This window comes from Pelodiscus sinensis, chromosome 5 (assembly GCF_049634645.1).
Source record: "Pelodiscus sinensis isolate JC-2024 chromosome 5, ASM4963464v1, whole genome shotgun sequence".
In the NCBI taxonomy this organism is placed as follows: domain Eukaryota; kingdom Metazoa; phylum Chordata; order Testudines; family Trionychidae; genus Pelodiscus; species Pelodiscus sinensis.
In genome coordinates, this window is record NC_134715.1 from 15,448,135 (window position 1) to 15,469,443 (window position 21,309).

Sequence of the window (21,309 nt, forward strand, 5' to 3'; positions counted from 1 at the left end):
AGAAGCAGCTGCAAACCAAAAACATTGGCAATTTTATTGACGGAGGTGATGGAGTGGAAAAAAAACCCCCATAACAGCCACTAGAAATAAAATTATGCAAATAAGAGGAAACAGCCTTCAGCTACTAAGAGATACCACTGTGGTTTCCTACTTTAAATCACAGAAAGGGAAATGTGGCATTTCAGAAACCACTGTATAGTAACTGCTAGCATGTTTTAACACTTTTTTTTTTTTTTTAAAAAAAACATTGACCAAACCACTGCCCTTCATCAGTTCTGTGGATGACCTAAAGATCAAATTTTATATCCAGCAAACTTAGAAAGAGATTATGTCTATAGCTCCTTTCTTCTCAATGGCCTTGATGCAAGGTACTTAAGGACATGCAGAACTTTAAGCATATCAGTAGACCCACTGATATCAAATTAGGCAAATAAGCACTTTTCTGATTGGGGCCTATGCAGCTGTATATTAGATACTTATTCAGTAACAGTTTTCCTGAGCCTGTGTGTCCAGTTCTGGGACCCCTACTATAGAAAGGATGTGGACACATTGGAGAGGATCCACTGGAGGGCAACCAAAATGATTAGGGGGTTGGAACACATGACTTATGAGGAGAGACTGAGGGATTTGGGTTTGTTTAGTCTGCAGAAGCAAAGAGTGAGGGGTGATTTGATAGAAGCCTTCAACTTCCTGAAGGGATATTCCACAGAGCATGGAGAAAGGCTGTTCACAGTAGTGACGGATGGCAGAACAAGGAGCAATGGTCTCAAGTTACAGTGGGAGAGATCTAGGTTGGATATTAGGAAAAACTATTTCACTAGGAGGGTGGTGAAGCACTGGAATGGGTTACCTAGGGACATGGTGGAATCTCCATCCCTAGAGGTTTTTAAGTCTCGGTTTGACAAAGCCCTGGCTGGGATGATTTAATTGGGGTTGTTCCTGCTTTGGGTAGAGGGCTGGACTTGACCTCCTGAGGTCTCTTCCAGCTCTATTATTCTATGCCACATGTATAATCTGAAAGGCCCTTAACACAATATTTCAGGGACCAACTTTGCATTGACTTGGAAAGTTCAGAGGAGTCTCCTACTCCATTTGCCACAAAACCTGACCTGCTCTCTTGAGGTATTGACCCAAGTGAACCTTGCCTTAGCTTGTAAGATTTATGGCTTGTGGGTATGCCTGCAGGCTACGAGGAAAGCCAGATGATCTCTCAGTAAGAAATTTCCCTATTACATATCAACTCATTGAGCCTCTGTGTAGATTAAAGCACTAGTTTATGAGACTTTATATATAAAAAAAGGCCAGTTTTATAAAAACAAGCTTCTCATAACAGTCAGAAGAACTTATTTTTAGTTAAACTATCTTTCAACAGCAAGCCTCAGGGGCCAGTGCCAAGTCTACATAACAAGTCATTCTCTTTTAATACCTAGAGAAAGCCATTATATAGTATGTACATGGCTACTTAAACCACTACCTAATGTGTACAACTCTGTACACTGCCTCAATAATATGTACTGATTCACAAGAACAAGGCGGTGAAGGACTGCATACTTAATCATAGCAACCATCCATCTTGCCTGTGTTCTCACATTACAAAGCATCAGTATGGAAAGAGACATTATTTTAACTAGGCTATGATTTTGGTCCAGGGATCACAGCCTTCAAGGTAACTGAACGGGAATAAATTCCATACCACATTCGCAATATCACAATGCTCAGAGTGGTTCCCCGCTCCATGGGACAGTATCCACTTCAAGCATTGTGACCTCGACCACTCAGGTTGGACATTCCTACCTTCCTTAGATGGAGACAGAGGGACTGCCAGCCAAACTCTATTAGCATTGTGACAACACACAAGGCCATAATGTCACTCAGTTTTGGATCATTTGCTCCCATTTATGGAGTAGTGCTGTGTCCATGTGGGCCAGGCTGCAGAACCCAGAGCAGGGAGCTAGGCCCAATCCCTTTAGATAAGAGCCATCACAGAAGGGGTGAGTGAAAGTGGGCTTGCTCTTCTACACCTCTCATGGACTCTCCATCCCTCTCCAGACTTTCCCTTACTTATTTTTTTAACTCAGACCTCTGCTATGAAATTTATTAAAAATGTTGGTGTCAAAATTGTAGCGCTAATTATAGTATAGCAAGATCAGCAAAGTGGAAACACTCCTTCCCATTGCAAGCTAAATATTGAACTTTAGTTACATCTCTTGGAAACTTATGATTCTGTAATGTTGTAAATTATTTTCTGCTCAGTATCTTATATAACTTATGTTTATCTTTGTAAGCTGCTTTAAATAGTATTCAACATATAACTGATATAGTCTCCCCCACCCATCCCTTTTTTGAAGATTAAAATTAGCTGAGGTTTAGATTTTTAAAAAAGGGGGACAGGGCAGAGTCTTGTCTCCTGACTGGCGGTTTGGCAATGTCCTGCAGTAGATTTAAAAAAAAAAAACCAAACAAACAAAAAAACAAACAAACAAACAGAAAATAAGTGAAGAAGGATGTGAAAGGAATGACTCCAAGTGTACTCCAGCCAAAGTTGCACCCTTTCCTAGAATTTAACACTGGCAAGTTGTATAAAGCTTACACCAGTGGTTTTCAAATTACGGGTTGTAACCCAGTACTTGGTCTCATTGCTGCAAAATGATCAGTTGACCAGCGGGGGCACTAAGGCAGGCTACCTGCCAGTCCTAGCACCACTGACTGCACTGCACCCCAGCAGCAGCTGGCAACAGGCCCAGCTCCTGGGAGGAAATGGGGGAGGGGCAAACAGGGCCTGTACAACTGCCCCTACTGAGCACTAGCTCTACACCCCCATTGGCTAGGAATCTTTTACAGGCTTCTTCTGGATGGCAGGATAGTGTGCAGTGCCAGGAGAGGCAGGAAGCCTGCCTTCGCACCCTCACTACACCACTGACCTGGAGCCGCTCAAGGTAAGCCCCTCCAACTACAGCCCTCACACCACTAAATCCAGAGCCTCCTCTTATGCCTCAAAGCACTCATCCTCTGCCCCACCCCAGAGCCCACACTGTAGTACAGTGGTTCTTAACCTTACTGCAGCCTGCACCCCTTTGGTTCTCAAAATATGTTCTCGCACCCCTTATTAAAAATCATTGAAGTAGGTCATTTCTTTAAACCCAAGATATATCATAAAAATGTGGCTTCTCTTGCACCCCCAGAAAGGGCATCTCGCACCTCCAAGGAGTACGTGCACCCCAGGTTAAAAACCACTGCTCTAGTCAAATTATGTTGAGTCATGGGCATCAATTTTCTTGAACTGGGTCACAGGGGAAAAAAAAGTTTGAAAACCACTGGCTTTCATTATTATAAAATGTTTGTAACAAAATGGTGACAGTCACTGCAGTCTTTTTGTTTCTGGATTGCTTCTTAAAACTTGATGGGTGTTAAGTGAACATACAGGCCCAATTTTTCAGTGTACAAATCTAGATTTTCTTCCACAATCTGCTAGGTCTGACAAGATAATTAATTGAACTTGGTTGTAGATAGCATATTAACTTGAACTATGCTTCATTCACTGGTTTCAGTGCGCAATGAGCTACAGATCTAGCAGATCAGGCCTGGGACTTGAAGAGATATGGATTGTACTCCTGGCTCTGTTGTATCCTCCATGTCTGACTTAGCAGATGTCCTTAATTATCTGAATCTCAGACTCCACAACTGTAAAATGAGTTTAATAATGCCAACAACTCCTCTCCCCAAGTTAAACTGTGATTTTAATGTTTGTAAAGCACTTGAAGTTCCTAGGAGGGAGTTCAAAGGATCAATATGATTTTATGTTCACCTGCTCATTGTTCTAGGGAGAAAAAAAAAAAAAGCTAAAACAAACAACCTGTTTATAGTTTCAGGGGTGAGAACCACACATACACACAAGAATAGGAATGGCTTACTCCATCTAAAATACAATTCAACTTATAAAAGCAGAGATGGTAAATGAAACAGATTGGTGATTATGAACAAGTTTCACTTCTTAACCACATCATTGGCCCGTAAAAAGGTTTACAAATATCTGACAGTTTTCTTATTCCTTCCTCCAGTTTACTCCGGCAGACAATAAAAACATTAGAGACCACTTATTTGCCGGTAGAATCTAAATCACATACATGGCTCTCTGATCAACCAGCTCCTTGAACCTGAAACGTGGCAAGTACATTTTATGAAAGCAGCCACGTTTCAGCTTCACTAAGCCGTAATAGGATATATGCACTCAGCTAGAATACAGTAGGAGTGAGTAGCGCTGCTAATAAGAACTTTATAAAGTTTGTCACTTATTCAGAAGAATATTTAATGTATAACAAAAAAGAGAAAAATGTCATTGACTGATGCTGCTTTGGAAAACAGGAATGCCACAAAGTACCTGATCTACTCAACGTTCCACCTTGTGTGCCACAGTGAAGTGCACTCTTGGCATGCATGCTGTGTTTCTCTCTTACAAAGACAGCAAGCCTGGTCACATACCAGTCCTTAGATAAGCATCCGTATAAAGTATGAAATGCGTATTTACAGCACACAATTATCCGCATAGTATTGTATAATTGTATGTCAGAATATCTAGACAGACCTTCATCTACACGATTTAACTTGACTAGATCTCTGCAAATTTTTCAGCTGAAACTTCTTTTGCCAAGAAATGCAGATTTGGGTTGACCAAAACATTTTGCTCATGTGTGTATTTTGCTTCAGCTGAAACTGGAAAAAAAAAGTCAGAAGTATTGATGAACTGAACCCTTTCACTTACAAAAGTAAATATAATCGATCTTGGGGCTAGATTCAGAAGGAAGTCATAGGCCGACAGTTGTGGGCATGACACAAACTCATCACAGAAAGATGGTTTGTGCCCCCAAGATCTTACAGTCTATTTTGTGGTTATGAGCCCTGATCCATGATGCAGAGGCCTCTGCAAACCTGAGGGCAGGATTCAGGCCATGCTGGGAAGAGATTGGTTTTCTGAAAAGGGAGTAGAGGACTGAAGCCCATTGTACATGCGCTTCAATTTGCTAGTCTATAGAGTAGCACTTAGAGGTTGTTAGGTATCAAGCAAGCCAATGGAAGCAGTGCACCCAGGAATCTAAGGATCTGTCTTCGTTGTCAAAAAAAAAAAAAATGTTTAACCACAGGATACTTTAACACACATCCTCTCTCCAGCTGTAAAGTATTAATGGTGCCAAAGCACTGCAGTTTTACCACAAAGCAAACTAAGCAAGGTGAACACCCCTCACCTAGCTAATTTTAAGGAAAATATAATAGCTGCCTTATCGCTATGAGGATAGGTAAGGCATAGGATAGGACAGCAAGATAGGAAGGGCACTGTGGTCCCTCTTAAAAAAAAACCACCACACACACACACACCCCCAACCACCAACCCACTGATTGTGCAATGGAAACAGCCTAAAAAGAAAGGAGATTCTAGGTGTAGGTTGTTCTAGGATGAAAGAATTGTGTGATGGAGACATATGGTAGAGGGCTCACAGGACTTTACCTACAACTGCCTTGAGGTTGCAGAAATTAGGTGGTGTAGAAACCAAGAAGATACAATATTCATGTAGCTATCCTAAACTGTTATTTTAAATAGGAAATCCAAATGACTTTACACCATGTGCTGAGTTGTGTCACCATTTTTTAAAAAGCTTCTTTTTTAAATCAACTGTATTATTGTTCAAGTACACTGCATTTCTAGCTTCTCTCAAGCTAATCATTTTAATTAACAGAAACAAGTAGCACAGTCATGGCAGCCCTGCGAATAAGAGGGCTTTCTTCAGCAGAGCACACATTTACAGTCAAGGGGCTGCTACAGCAAACACAGTAACAGCTACTGGTTCCAACAGTAGAGAGACTATCTTGGAATTGAAATCAGCACAATAAATACTTCATTCTGTGTGTAAGGCACAGCCAGTATTTCTGTTTCCTGCAGTCATCAATACGAAGGCCTCTTGACTAGATTGCTGAAAAACAGAAGCCCTCCACCAATATTTCCTCTAATTTTTGTTTTTTTACACCAAGACCTGTGATTGTGCACCACTAGTAGAAACATGCGAGTGGCCACTGTTAATTAGCTGGATGACATTTGAATCTCTCCTAGGTGGCCACCTAAGTGCTCAGTCTTTATCTGCACAGGCCTGATTCTCCATGACCCCTGCAATATTTTCAGCAATGTAGTTTGGACACCAAATTCAATGACTGTTTTTCATTGCAAAGAAAATACAGCAGCTTCAAAAGCTATTAAAATAACACTAATTCCAGTGGAAAAAATATCAATCAGTGCATTTACTAGTCTTCAGTTTTCATGAAGGTGAGTAGTCACCATATTTTATTGATGAGGGAGGCAAACGTGCACCATTAAGAATAATCAAAACACCAGCCGCCAGCAAAAATAACAATCAACAGATCTATTTCATTTTTTCCCTATTTGGTTAAACATTTCCACTGTAAGAGCCCAGTTCCAATTTATCCTACAGTTTTAGCACAGGCACACAGCAGTCACTGATCTCTGTGTTTGTCTACATACCATGAAAAGAGAACAATCCTTTGGTGAAAACCCCAGCTTCTCTGGTTTCTAAGGTAACTGTAAAGGAGGATTACACCTGACATGTATTTAGGTGAAAGTATTCAGGGGATCCAGACATCTCTTTTTCTGTCAGGCCAGCTGTTAATTCTTCATTACTGCACTACAGCTATCCATTACAGGAAAGGTATGGGAACCTCTATCAATCAATACTGGAGAATTTTACTAAGGGAAAAAGACCTTTTAGGCATCCAAATCTCTTAGCACCCTTTCAAGATATCTGTTTATGCTCTCATGGTGGGATTCCTGCAAAGGAATCAAGTAATTTTTGTACTAAGCACTGAAACCTACACACACCACACAGCAAAAGATGTGGCTCATCTGCTTCCATAGGATTAGTAAAAAGTGGTCAGGGAGGCAGTGGTACTGCCTCAAGAACCCTAAATATTCAGCAATTTGCTCTTAAGAATTCCCTATGCATCTATGTTTTAAGGTGGAGGAGGCTAAGGAGGCAAATCTAGTAGTACTTTACACACTGAGCTAGTCAGGAGTAGGAGGAACTTTCAACAATTCCTTAAGTCTCACTCAGCAGTGGGGGAAAAAAAGTCACATCTTGTAAATTTCTGGTTAAAAATTGTCCATATAGAATGCACACAGTACTAATAAAATATACACGTACTACTGCCATGGCATCACTACAAATGTGGTAACCATTAATATAAGCAAATCTAAAAAACTAGCTAGTAAAAACAGTAATATACCTTTGCAGAGGCATGATTTCACAAGCCATTCGTGAAACAAACGTGTCTATTCGTAACAAACAACTGTTTCTTCCACAACAGGGTTTTTCTCTGCAGTGTAGGTCTTCTCACACTACCAACCGTGCATTCCTATCTTCTAGTCAGAGAGGGACGCAGGATGAACTGCAATAGGCTACCCAGGGAAAACTCAACGGAGAACACAGCAAGCTAGCGCTCAAGGACCCTCGCCAAACTTCTCCAAGTAAAAGTAAGGCTGCGTGATCGGCTGCTTCTCGCTACAATACGCTGCTGCAGTACTCTTTGACCTTTTGTTCCGGAGAAGCAGCTGAAGCCTCTAGCCAATCAGCAGTGGTAGCTGCAACAGTTCTGTCTGTCTGTGTCTGTCTACCTCCTCCTCCTCTCCTGTGGGCTTGGCTTGCCATCCTGGTAACTTGAAACTTCCCCCAACAACAGTCCCGCTGCTGAGACTGACAATCAGAGGACACGCAGCCAATGGCTGCTCCCGAGAAACACACACGCAGCCTCTTAAGGAGACACAAGGTTCCAGCAAGAAGCTGCACTGACAAGAGGAGGGAAGTGCTAGTGTCAGCCACGCTAAGATCACCAGCAAGAGTCAAACAAACAAGTATCAGCAGGTTTCTCTAGAGGCACCATTCTTCGTGACCCCGTGCATGCCATGCCTGCTTGTAGTTCCTGCAGATAGATATTTGTTTGCACCCTGCTGCGGGCATGTCTGCTGCAGATTGCAGTACTGGCTCCAGACTTGTGACATCACGTCAGGCACGTAGCGCTCGCTTCTTTGGGGGTGGAGGACAAGAACAGAACATCCTTTGATGCAACCCACTGCCCTCTTGCTCTTAAATAAACAACAGGTGCCACCAACCACTGGGAGCCACATACACAGCCAATCAATGGGGGCGGAATGGTTTCTGATGATTAAGGGAGTGGATGACTCCACAATGAAAAGCACATAAAACACGTAGCTTTAGGGATTTAAACGTCATAAAGTCACATCCATAGTCCAAGGGAGATCAGAATCTTGTTACACTGAAAATCCAAGTTAAAACTGCAGAGCCATTTAAGTGGAAGAGGTCTTTTTCTTTCAAGTTAATTTTGTGCAAGTTAAAAATGCCAGACTGAAAGCCCTGATGACTGAACTCGATTTGTCCCCAGAGCAGGAACAATACAGGCAGCAGCATCTTGTATTTAAGCATAGCACCTTGCTCAGAAAACCAATTTCAGTTAGGGTCTCCAGGTGCTCCCAAAATGCAAGTAATTAATAATGATGGTAACCACTTAAAGCCATCCTAATCTACCATAGAAAGGATGCTGCACCATCAAGCCCTACCCCTCTAGATACAGCTTATACTTGCAAAAAGGAACTTTTGCTGCTATAGCTTATAGTGGTTTCTCGGGGGGAAGAGAGGAGGAGTGACAATGGCAGATTTATCCAGCATTGCTGGGGTCTGTGTAGGTAGGGGCTCAGGGCAGAGGGTGGGGGGTGCAGGAATCAATGCTGGGGGGGGCAGAAGGAGGACTGAGGTGGGCTCACAGGGACAGTCCATGGTGGCTCAAGTGGGTGCTGATCCAAAAACTGCAGCTCCTTAGGGTGCCTGTGGCCACACTGCCTGGCTGCCAATTCCTCCCAGGGGGGCCAGGTCTCAGCTAACCGGTACCGGCTGGCGACTCAGGGGGCAGCCCACAGCTTCTTCAGGGGTGGGAGGGGATGTGCTGTCCAGCCCCAGCCTACCTCTCCTCTAGGGTCAGAGGGAGTGAGGGCTGCACTGCTCAGCCCTGGCCTCTTCCTGGGGGGAGAGAGGGGAAGGGGCTGCGCTGACTGGCCCATGTCTCCTCTGCTGGGGCCGGGTGTGGACTGTGCTGCCCAGCCCCGGCCTGCACTGGCTGGCAGCTCTTCCCCAGGAGGTGGATCCTCCTTCGCTGCAGCCAAGGGAAAGGAAGAGGGGCTTGGAGAGGGGGCACTTACCCATGGTTAGCAATATGGAGAGCTTTTGCCCCAGCTGGCCTCTCTTCCTAGTGCGGTTGCCTCCTATGGTCACTCTGCAGTATAACCGTCCCCTGCGCTTGGTGGCAGTAGTCATTGCAGAGCATAACTGTCCTTGCTTTCAGACCCCTTCTTTTCTGTGGTATGGAAAACAATCCCATTCCAGGCACTTCCTGTTTTCCTGGCACAACCAAACCTTGACTTTAAGTTAAAATGAGAGGAAGCTGCATATCAAATTTTTAGTGGTCCTAGATCTTATTGTTTAGGAGGAGTTGTTGAACAAATGGACTCACAGATGGATGGACTCTCAGAGGGACACACACACAAATACAGAAACTCTATAAAACGGGTTGGCAACCTTTTCAAACCAAAGAGCCAAACTACATTAAAATTCAGAACAAGTGTTCAACAAAGAATAATATAAGAATCCCCATTTGCGTGATTGAAAATATACAACTTAATATTGGTGATAACTGACATGATCGTAGAATCATAGAATACTAGGACTGGAAGGGACCTCGAGAGGTCATTGAGTTCTGTCCCCTGCCTTCACGGCAGGGCTCAGCACTGTCTAGACCATCCCTGATAGACATGATGATTAATAATAGCATAAATGACACATTGTTTGTACTAAGAGTCATTATTTGATGGGACTTCTGCTGCTGCATCTTTTCACACATTTCTTTGAAGTTATTATCATAACTAGTCAAATTCACATTCATGCATGCATTCAAGCGACATGAGTAATTGCACATTTTGTAAATGTCGAATTAAATATTCATTTTAATTTTAAAAATTGTGTGTATTTTGGGAATGACAAAAGAGCCATATTTGGCTCCATACTGAGCCATATTTGTCTCAAGAACCATAGGTTGAAGACCTATGCTCTAATATATAGTGAGAAATAAGTTCATCTACATAGCTTTTACCAGTCTAGAAATGTTATTTTAAAAAAATCAATCCTGAAACAACACTACTATACTGGCATAAATTGCTAACAAAGACCCAACTTTGGTGGCTACTGCAAATGCTACATTCATAGGCAGGATGCCAAACTTGCATCCTTTGTATTCACAGTATAGATACAATTTAATAGAACGCTGAGCAAAACCTCTTTCCTAAATTATCATAACTAGAAGCTTATTTGTATTTTGAAAAAGTCATCCTGAGTTTTAAATTAATGACTAAGAACCACTGAAAATACAATGACCTATTCTAATCATGCGCACAGTTCCATGGTGTGGAGCTGTTGTCTCCTAGTGAACTGAAGAGACTGAGATTAAAACCCCAGTCTCTCTCAGACATTTATTAACTGCAAAGAGATTCTCAAGAAATCACTGCTATCCTCAGCAAGTTGTACCAATGTTTCTAAAGATGCTTAAAATCCAGCGGCACCCAAATGATCTCTTTGAACCTTATTAGTAATTATCACATATTATGGCATTGTGGCAGTGTCAACGAGCCCCAGTCATGGACTGGAGCCCCACTGGGCTAGGCACCACATAAACAGAACAAAAAGATAGTCCCAGCTTCAAAGAGCTTAAGCTTTAATTCCAAAAAAAGCAGTGTCTTAATAACAATGATCCAAACTGTAACCTAGTATAAACAAGGACAGTTCCTTTAACCTCAACAGAATGTATCAGGTATCTGGCCAGGTGGCTTTTCTAAAGTAAACACCCTTCAAAGTTCAACAGTTATTTAGAAAAACATCAAAATAACAGAATCTCTGCAATGAAATTAAGCAGATAATAAATATTCAAGTTTTACTGTACACACACTGACTGATGCAAATATAAAAAAGATCGTAAAGTGGTGTTTTACTAAATTAGATATAGCTCTGAAATGCATCACTCTCTAAACACTAAGGGTATGTCTACACTACCCCCCTAGTTCGAACTAGGGGGGGTAATGTAGTCAGACGGAGTTGCAAATGAAGCCCGGGATTTGAATTTCCCGGGCTTCATTTGCATAAAGCCAGCCGGCGCCATTTTTAAATGCCGGCTAGGTCGGACCCCGTGCTGCACGGCTACACGCGGCAGTCTAGCTGCCGTCCTACTCCTCTTCCTCCAGTTCCAGCAGCTGGACCACCCGGGTGACCACTGCCAAGTCGACCTGTGCCTGCAGGGCCTCGGCCCTTGTGTCCCCCAGTATAGTGTCCAGGTGGTGGTAGTGGGGGCAGGTGGCGGCCCCAGCCCCCCTGCACTCACTGGCCTACACGTACACAGGCAACAGGTCTTTGACCTTGGCCCAGACCTGTTCAAGGGTCCAGGCTGGGTGTCCTTTTGCAGCCAGTGCCTGGGCCATCCGGGCAAAGATGTCCGTGTTTCACCTTCTGGACTTGGGGTCCCAGAGGGCACCCTCCTGTCCCCAGAGATCCAGGAGGGCCTCGACCTTGACGGTGCCTCAGCATGGGGCCTGCCGCTTGGTGCCCCTGTGGGTCTGCTGGGTGCTCTGGGGTGGCTCCTGGGTGAGGCCTGCAGGACGTCGCGGTGGCTGGGCAGCTATGATGACTCCCTCTGGCTGCTGCTCAGGCTGTGTATGCTGCGCAGCTCCACAGGGTGCCTGTGCCTTTAAGGGGGGGGCCGGCTAGAGGGAACCAGTGAGTGGTGATTGCATGTACAGAGTATCGGAGAGGCTACCTGCGTTTTTTCCCCAGAGGCCAGCTCTTGCACAAGAAGCCCCTGCTGCACGTCCACACTGCCTACTTGCGCAAGAGAGCTTGTTAGAAAAGAGCACAGCTCTTGTGCAAGAAGCCCTCTCCTCTGATGCCGTACTGTAAATCTTCTTGCACAAGAGTGGGCGGGTAGTGTGGACACTCTGCGGGTTCTTGCGCAAGGAGCCTCCAGTGTAAACATAGCCAAAAAGAAATAACCTTTACGTATGTAATATCTCTCTAGTCTGACTCCTATATTCTATTCGACTACTTCTATCCTGGTTTTAAGAATCCATGCATCAGGACACATATATTGAATAGCTAGGAAACTCAGCTTTCAAAACTTGCATTCAGTATTTGCACTTGAGAGCACATTTAAAATAGAAGAATACAGGAATGGCCATATTGGGTCAAAAAAATGGTCTATCCTGCAGCCAGCATCCTGTTTCCTGACATTGACCAATGCCAGATGGTTCAAATGGAATGAACACAGCAGAGTGAAAAGCTCCATCCCCTGTTATCCACTCCCAGCATCTGGTAGTTAGAGGTCAACGGCAGGGGTGGTTAATATTTTCCATGGGGGGGGGCACACCAAGAATTCAGTAAATGATCAAGGGCCACACTTTTTTATGAAGGGAAGTGCAGAATCTAGGACGGAGGTTGGGTGAAGAAGGAGCTCAGGGTAGGGGACTGGTATACAGGAAAGGGCGTGGGATCTGAGATGAGGTTTGTGTGAAAGAGGGAGTTGTGATCTTGGGCAGGAGATTGGAGTGCAGGGTCCAGAAGGGGGTACGAGTGCAGGAAAGGGTTCTGACCTGGAGAGGAGTGTACGTGGGGGGCTGGGGTGTACGTCTGAGAAGGAGTTATGACCTGAGGGAGGACGGTGCAGAGGGTTTGGGTGGTTACCTGGAACAGAGAGTTGGGGTGCCGGAGGAGGTGGGGTTCCAGAGGCAGGCTCTGGTCAGGAGGTGTTTACCTAGGCACCATGTACCACTCTGCACCACATGCCGGGGAAAGTGGGTGACTTTGTGCCCTGCCCCCACTTCCCACCCAATCGTGACAGTGCTCATTGGCCAGATGATTGGGCTGGGGTAGCACGCAAAGTCTTCCTCTCTCTCACCTGCCCACAAGGGTCATGCACTGCCCAGAGGCACATGGAGGGAGCAGCCAGCTATTTTGAGCAGCTGCATTCTGCCCTCGGGCCATATCTGATTTCTCCTCCTCATCCTGAGGATCTGAGCAAATATGTTTTAACAAAGAAATATTATTAATAATATTTATATGGATTTTATTTGGATCATAGGCGCTTCAAGCCAGTACCTGTCTCCTACACTGTATATACTGCACCCAGCACAATGGAGCCTCAATATGAGCTGCGGCCCCAGCCACGACTGTAATCCAAATAAATAATAAATAGCTTACACAATTTTTAACAATACAGATGCAGGCACCATACAATGGAGGAGAATGGACAGGAACTGTACATTTCAAATAGTATAAGGAGAGTGCACTGCAGCAACAGCACAGCTTAGTTCTGATGTTCTCAGTATACTCCTGTTGATGCCCCCAAATCTGCTGCTTCCACATTCTCTGTAGCTGCTGCTAATGGCCATTTAAAATGCTGAGCCTCAAACTTCCTCAAGCTGAGGAATGCTGGGGCTGGGGAAAGGGACATGGGATGGGCCCACCAGTGATGGGATATGTAAGGTCACCACTAGCTACTTATTTTACAATAAATTTAAAAATAAATTCTCCAAAACCTGGTACGTGATCCCACATTGAAACTTTCCATGGACAACTGAACCAGACATTCAGAGCGTTTCTCTTTGAGATTTCTATCCAAGAATTCCCAAGAAATGAGCAGTGACTTTGCTGCCCCACCTAAAAGAAATGTGAACAATGCCACCCTTCAGCAAAATTTACTCTTGGAATTGAACAATTTTGCTAGCTGAATACAGAAGCTACTTTCTGCTATATTCCTCAATTTTTTAAATAGGAAGGGTCTCAGTTTAAAGGAAGGCCTAAATAATCTTCTGGATAATGCCATTTAGGAACTAAAATTCTAATGATCTATCAGCCGGTTCTAATAACCCTGCTTTCATAGCAACATTGACACCATCAGCTTTAAGATACATTAAAGCCCAGATGTGCCAGGCACAGACTCGGGGGAAACAGTGGCCAAAACCCTTTAACTACATGTTAGCTTCCATGCTGATGTAGGTCATATGAATTAGTCATGAGCAGTCAGCTCCTTGGAGCCAAAAGACATCCCTCCATTAGCAAAAGTTTGCCAGACATCAGACAGGGATACTAAAATCTGCACCTCTTTGTCCCTCACAGCAGGAGAAGGAAGAGTTTGCATTTAAAAAACAAAACAACAAAAGCAATGGACAGTCCTGCAGAGGCACAGGGGGCTAAAACTGTGCTAAGCTGTTTGTTTGATGCTTGCTACTGTTGACAGGTTCACTGAAAGACGGTCATTAGCAATGCTTCTTTAAATTGTTTCAGATGTGGTGCTCTGTTGCATAACAGAGTCACAGCCATGCATATTATAAAATGGGGCTGTTTTTGAGAAAGAGCAGCAGTACTGATATAGGCATCCTGCCATTATCTGATCTCTCTCTCAAATAAGTGACTATTTGCAGCACATAATTGTCCATAGTTTCCTGTTAAATTAAATGTTTTAGTTACCTAAAAGCAATTAAATAAACTGACCTTTAGCTAAGTAAACCATCTTGTATAGTATAGTTTCTTGACTTGATATTAAATGCACCTGATATTTACTGGGCTGTGTTTATTTTTCATATAAAACAGCAATTATTGATGTAATGGTCACTTTGGCCACTGTGGGATCCCCAGTCTCTCTGAGTATGTCTACACTACCCTCCTAGTTCAAACTAGCGGGGTAATGTAGGCATACCGCACTTGCAAATGAAGCCCGGGATTTGAATTGGGCCTCCTTCTGCCTCCTTCGAACGCGGCACGGGGTTCGAACTAGCCGGGATTTAAAAATGGCGGCGCCCGGATTATGCAAATGAAGCCCGGGAAATTCAAATCCCGGGCTTCATTTGCAAGTGCGGTATGCCTACATTACCCCGCTAGTTCGAACTAGCGGGGTAGTGTAGACATACCCTCTGTTACCGAGGCAGGGGGGATAAAAGTGTTGTTACCCTGATTATGTGAATCAAGGACAATGGACTGGTGGAACTGTTTATGACAGAGGGATTTGCCATAAACTAAGTAGCACTCGCTAGACAAGGGGCATGGGTTCCAAACCCAGTCAAATTGAGAGAGGCTGGGGACAGGTCTTTGTACCTGGTGGTGGGGCCCTGTCTGAGAGCCTAAACAACACGGATTGCACCGCCTCCTCTCTCCACTGTGGAATATCAGAACTAATTTGGATTCCATTAGGAGTCTAGTTGTGAGCTGCAGAGTTAACTTCACTGTGGGCCAGTGGAGCACTAGCACTGAGGTTCCTCTATTATGAGCTGAACTTGCTGAAGAGCTGAAATCACTGTTGCTGTGGGGAGCCTGGCGTTATGCTGTGGAAGAGCTGAAATCACTGTTGCTGTGGGGAGCCTGGCGTTATGCTGTGGAAGAGCTGAAATCACTGTTGCTGTGGGGAGCCTGGCGTTATGCTGTGGAAGAGCTGAAATCACTGTTGCTGTGGGGAGCCTGGTGTTATGCTGTGGAAGAGCTGAAATCACTATTGCTGTGGGGAGTCTGGCGCTATGCTGCTGAGCTACTAGCAAAGCAGTTTGCAGGGACAACCAACAAGCGCAGGCGGACTGCAGAGCGGTTTGCGGGGACGACCGGTGGGTGCAGGCGGACAGCAGAGTGGTTGGCGGGGACGACCGGCGGCCGGTAGGAGCGGCAGCAGACAGCCAGTGGAGCAGCTGCAGGAGCAACCAGCTGGCGGCCAGGGGCGTAGACCGAGATGGCTGGTGGATCCGGACAGTTCGTGGGACAGCTGAGGCGGCTCACTGCACAACAGGTAGAGTGTGGCGGAGTGACTTGCATTGAGGGCAGCAGCAGAACCCTACGGAGAGGCGGCGCCATCGGCGGACCACGTAAGGTGTATCGATTCCCGCCCCTCCAGGTTGGGATGGTAAAACCCTGCCGGATGAACTTTTGAACCCTGGGGCAGCACTGACCCGGGGCAGAGACTTTTGGGGTGTTGGACTTTTGGGACTTTGGGTGATTCGTGGCTGGGGGGAGGATCTTTGCTCATGTTTGGTCTATGAATCCGAGTTGTGGTGTTTTCCCAAGTTAATGCTGATGTCGGTTACCTCATGTTATTAAAGGTTTGCTGCTATACTGAGGCTCTGTGCTTGCGAGAGGGGAAGAATTGCCTCTTTGAGGTGCCCAGAGGTGTATGTAAGATTTCCCAGGTCACTGGGTGGGGGCTCGAGCCGGTCTTGTATTACCTTGTTGGGAGGAGACCCCTAGATACTGAACCCGGCCCTTGCTGCTATTAACTCGGCCTGGCAGAAGGGTTACTCTATCAAATCCCCCCTCACTCTTCTCTTCTGCAGACTAAACAGGCCCAATTCCCTCAGCCTCGCCTCATAGGTCATGTGCTCCAGCCCCCTAATCATTTTCGTCACCCTCCGCTGGACCCTCTCCAATGCGTCCACATCCTTTCTATAGTGGGGAGCCCAGAACTGGACACAATTCTCCAGACGTGGCCTCACCAGAGCCGAATAAAGAGGAATAATCACTTCTCTGGATCTGCTGGCAATGCACCTCCTAATGCAACTTAATATGCCATTATCCTTCTTGGCTACAAGGGCACACTGTTGACTCATATCCAGCTTCTCATCCACTGTAATCCCCAGGTCCTTTTCTGCAGGACTGCTACTTAGCCATTCAGTCCCCAGCCTGTAACGCTTGGGATTCTTCCATCCCAAGTGCAGGACTCTGCACTTGTCCTTGTTGAACCTCATCAGATTTCTTTTGGTCCAAACCTCTAATTTGTCTAGGTCACTCTGGACCCTATTCCTGCTGTGACGGGGCATCCGAGCCCCGCACTCCTGATAAAATGCCGCCACCTCAGGGAAGAGGGCGAGCAGCGTGGCAGTGGCCCGATAGCGCATGCGCTGGCTCCTCAAGCCGCTCGGACATGGTTGTGGGGAGCGTGCGTGGGACGGGGGGAAAGGAGGTGTCTAGCGCGCAGCATACCCAGCATCCGCTGCGGTGTGCTATTTAAAAATGGCGTGCCGCACGATCAGAGAGGGAGGTAGGTTAATAGCTGTGGGGAAGGAAGTCTCAGCGGCAAGGACCCAGAGGGGGAGGATGGCTGCAGGGGAAGAAGCCCCGGCAGCAAAGATCGGGGAGGGCAAGGGTGGAAGCCCTGACTGAAAGCCTCTCAGAACAGGACCATGAAAGAACTGAGGACCTGGGCGACCGACTTCGCGGGTAGCGGTCCGTAAGGTCGGTGAGGTAGGAAGTGGTCCAGGGCGGGGCCTCTTGGCTGGGCCTGTGAGTTGGCAGAGTAGGAAGTGGCCCAGGGCGATGTCCCCGTCAACCAAAAGGGGGAGAGTGTGGTTTTCTACCCCACAGGGCCCTGGGCTGGCACCCGGCAGAGAGGGTGGGCCCGGGTCCTCCTACTCCTCCCCCCGGCGCCTGGGTATGCCAATGTAGGTTTTTGTTGGCCATGTACCAACTGAGGCACTGCCAATGTGAATAAAGACACTCTGGGACAAGTAAGGTTGTGATAATTGAAGGATAACGGTGCGGCCGAGGGTGCTAGGACCACAGGTCTCAGAGTGGATCACGTGGAACACTGGCGAAATGGGTGGAGGGAACATAGCTAAATTGTAAGGACGGTGGAGGAAACACAGCTGAGTGCCCCTCCTCGGGGTAAAAGCTACAGAAAAGGGTGTGTGTGTGTGTTCCATTCCCCAAATGCACCCTTACACCTGCCCTCTAGCATATCTCTCTCTCCCCCTCTCCTCTCCTCGAAGGTCATGTACTCCAGACCCCTAATCATTTTGGTTGCTCTCTGCTGAACCTTCTCCAATGTGTCCACATCCTTTTTGTAATCAGGCACCCAGAACTGGATGCAATACTCCAGATGTAGCCTCATCAACACTGAATAAATGGGAATAATCACTTTTCTAGATCTGCTTGCAATGCAACCAAATATGCCATTAGCCTTCTTGGCTACAGAGGCACACTGTTGACACATATCCAGCTTCTCATCCACTGTAATCCCCAGGTCTTCTTCTGCAGAACTGCTGTTTAGCCAGGTGGTCCCTAGCTTGTAACAATGCTTGGGATTCTTCTGTTCCAAGTGCAGGATTCTGCACTTCTCCTTATTGAACCTGATCAGATTTCTTTTGGCCCAATCTTCCAATATTTTTAGGTCACCCTGGACCTATCCCTACCCTCTCCCCTTTGTTTAGTGTTGTCTACAATCTTGCCAAAGGTGCAATCCATTCCCACATGCAGGTCTTCAATAACCATGTTGAACAAAAGTGGGCCCCCTTGATGCCTATCACCAATCAGACATTAAGCCATTCCTCACTACCTGTTGAGCCTGATTATCTAGCCATCTTACAGTCCATTTATCCAATCCATACTACTTTAGCTTGCTGGCAAGAATTCTGTGGGAGCCTGGATCAAAAGCTTTAATGTTATCATTTTTATATTATTTTCTCTGGAATCTCTGAAGTTTCGCTATACCTTAAATGTGGACCTTGACAAAAATAACTGAATACCCTTGTTATAGAATCTTATGGTACCATCAATTCAAAATAAACAATTCCTGCTAAGAAGATTTGGAATAAATGTTCAATCTTGTAAGTATCTTGGAACAGAATGTGTTTGAAAAATGCTGCATACACTATGCAGAGCAATAATAAACAAATTATGTTTGGGTAATTTCTAACAGTGATATAACTCACTACAAATCCCTACTTAATCCTAAAATTCTGATGGAGTAAAATAAAATAAGGAAGTATAAAAATCATGAGAGTCCTGAATGATTCAGTGAATTGATAAAGGGATAACAGAACCTTTTGACTCTGGGTCAAATTACTGCCACGTTTGGCAGTAATGACTGGAAGTAATTAATAGCAGAAGGACATTTGGGAGTTTCCTAGTCAACCACAGCACCATTGCACAGCACCATTGCACTTAGATTATGCTACCACAATTGGCAGTGACCAGGGACCAAAAGATACGGAGACAAAACTATTTTCTGACCCCCGATCAAGGGATCTTTCTGAGTCAGGCTTGAGGCATGCTGCCACTACAGTGAAGTGCAGATTCCACTACTTGCGAGTAAGCAGACCCTTTCTCTACCCAAATCACTTACAAAAACAATTTAAAACGTTTTGCCTTAGGCCATGAGGTAGAAGGATTTTACAGGACAGAAAATGCTCAGATTACAGATACAAATATAATGGCAGGAGCACCAACAGATAAGCCTTCCTTTCTAACCCCTCCTCCCTAGACATCGACAAATCACAACTGAGCTCCTTCAGCAAACACTGCACCCAACACAACATTCAACTTCAAATATTTTTTGCAACCTAACTGGTGACCTTTACTTGTGATGGCCAAGAAAGATACTCTGTGGAAAGCACAACATGAAGAAAAAAGTTACACAACTTCAAGTGCAAGAATAACTGGTATATTCATGTCTAATCCTGCTACATTCATCTTGAGTGCTGAACAATGTAACCAGCACATTAGGGAAAACACCAAGAATAAAAGAGAAAAGGATCCACTGATTCTTGAGAATTAAACATTCAATGCCTGGTGCTCAAACTGTCAATTCGACCAGTTTATAATGAGCTGCTAGGGAGGTGTAGAAATGGAAAGCTAGGTGTTAGGGCTAAGAATCAAATGAGATTTGAAGGATGGATAAGCTGAAACTTCACAGCCACTGACTGCTGCCTGTTCTTCTATGCAAGAGCCCATTGGTATCTCATGCTTGAAAAGGCCTCCAAACTCTTCAAGGAGGTGTGTAGTCCAATTTGTTTAAGGCGAAATGTAGCATGGACAACTCCATCTGACTCTTCAGATATCAGAATAAGTGATATGAAAAGTCCATCAGAGAAAAGCTCAAAGTAAAAAACACATCATCCTATTCAGGCCTGAGCTCTGGTAGGAGTTTCATTTCAGATTCCTCTTTATGCCTGAAGTGGGATAAAGAATCATTCTTGGAATGGCATGTGTTTGTTGGGACTTGTAAGCTGTTTGGCTCTGGGAGGGGCACCTCCCTTTCGAGGTCAGTGGGCGGCCACTCCAATCCACTATGCCTGGTTTAGTCCTCTGGGGGAAAATTAGCAGTGGTTCTTGTCTCCCGCCGCGCCCTTGCCCCAGGCAGGCGGCAACAAATAGTCCAACCCGAGCCTTGATTCCCCCACTCCCTTACCTCAGGATGGAGTGGCAAAGTAAACAATAAGAAGCCAGGCCTTGGCTCAAGGCAGGGCAGCAAAATAAACAGTCCAAGGCCCGGCCTGGGTTCGGGGCAGGCCAGCAAAATAACAGTCTGAAGCCCAGCCTTAATTCAGGGTGGGGCAACAAAGGCAATATTCAAAGCCTGGCTTTGGTTCAGGGCAGGGCGGCAAAGGAAAGTGTTTGAGGATCCCAGCCTTTCGTCAGGGCAGGGCGGCAGGCAAACAGTCTGGAAAAGCCCAGCCTTGGTTCAGGGCGGGGCGGTAAAGAAAACAGTTTGACAGTTTAAAGTAGCATTTGTCTCCTTGCTGGGGAGGAGCAGGCAGCTCAACTGCAGTGGCAGAGAGAGGGAGACTGCCACCCGGTAGGTGGGTGGCAGAGGGGACGCAGGCCCGCCCACTCCACTGCGTCCCAGCCCAGGGCCCAAGAAGCAGCAGTACCAACTCCTGCTGGGTCAGCAGGGGCTCCAGCCCCAAACACGTTGACCCAGGCGTCTAATTGTCAGTGCTGTTCCCTGGGCCACTTCCCTTCTCCCCCTCAGCATGTACCTGGGTAGGTCTCTCGGGGAGTCAGAAGGTACCAGATCCAGCTGGGGTCCCGGTGGTCCAGTCTAGTCCACAGCAGCTTCTCCAGAAACCCTGGTGCGGTAAGCAATCCCTCCTGGTTCCGGTCCAGGAGGAGCCCCGGCAGCCAAGCCAGTTCTCCACCTCTCCTGGATCCAGCTCTTCTCCTGGGTGTACAGGGGAGGCTTCTGGTCTCACTGGCAGGCCTTTTATCTCTCTGACCCCACCTCCTGGCTTCTGGCCAGGTGGATCATTAGGGCCAGGTGCAACCTACCAAAGCTCTGGGAGGGGTGCCTCCCCTTTGGGATCAGTGGGCCACCACTCCGACCCACTATAGGGCTGCTGTGGTGCAAACAGCAATCTACACTGCAAACAGCAATCTGCAGCAGGTCTGTGCC

At 45.8% G+C, this 21,309-nt stretch overlaps 1 protein-coding gene across 12 annotated transcripts in view; it reads right to left on the reverse strand.

The window, feature by feature from the left end:
- The window catches only part of FAM13A (family with sequence similarity 13 member A), a 335,143-nt gene that overhangs the window by 97,708 nt on the left and 216,126 nt on the right, over positions 1 to 21,309 (reverse strand). The window contains exon 1 of one of the 12 annotated variants that reach the window (XM_075929590.1): positions 20,897 to 21,010. The exons of 9 other annotated variants lie outside the window; for them this stretch is intronic. Coding sequence is in view for 2 of the 3 variants with exons in the window: in XM_075929589.1 (XP_075785704.1) it covers positions 7,285 to 7,313 (29 nt within the window). In the remaining variant the exon portion in view is untranslated. Of the gene's footprint in view, positions 1 to 7,284; positions 8,577 to 20,896; positions 21,011 to 21,309 lie in introns of those variants that run through there. 2 more of the 12 variants (XM_075929589.1, XM_075929588.1) reach the window with 2 other exon arrangements.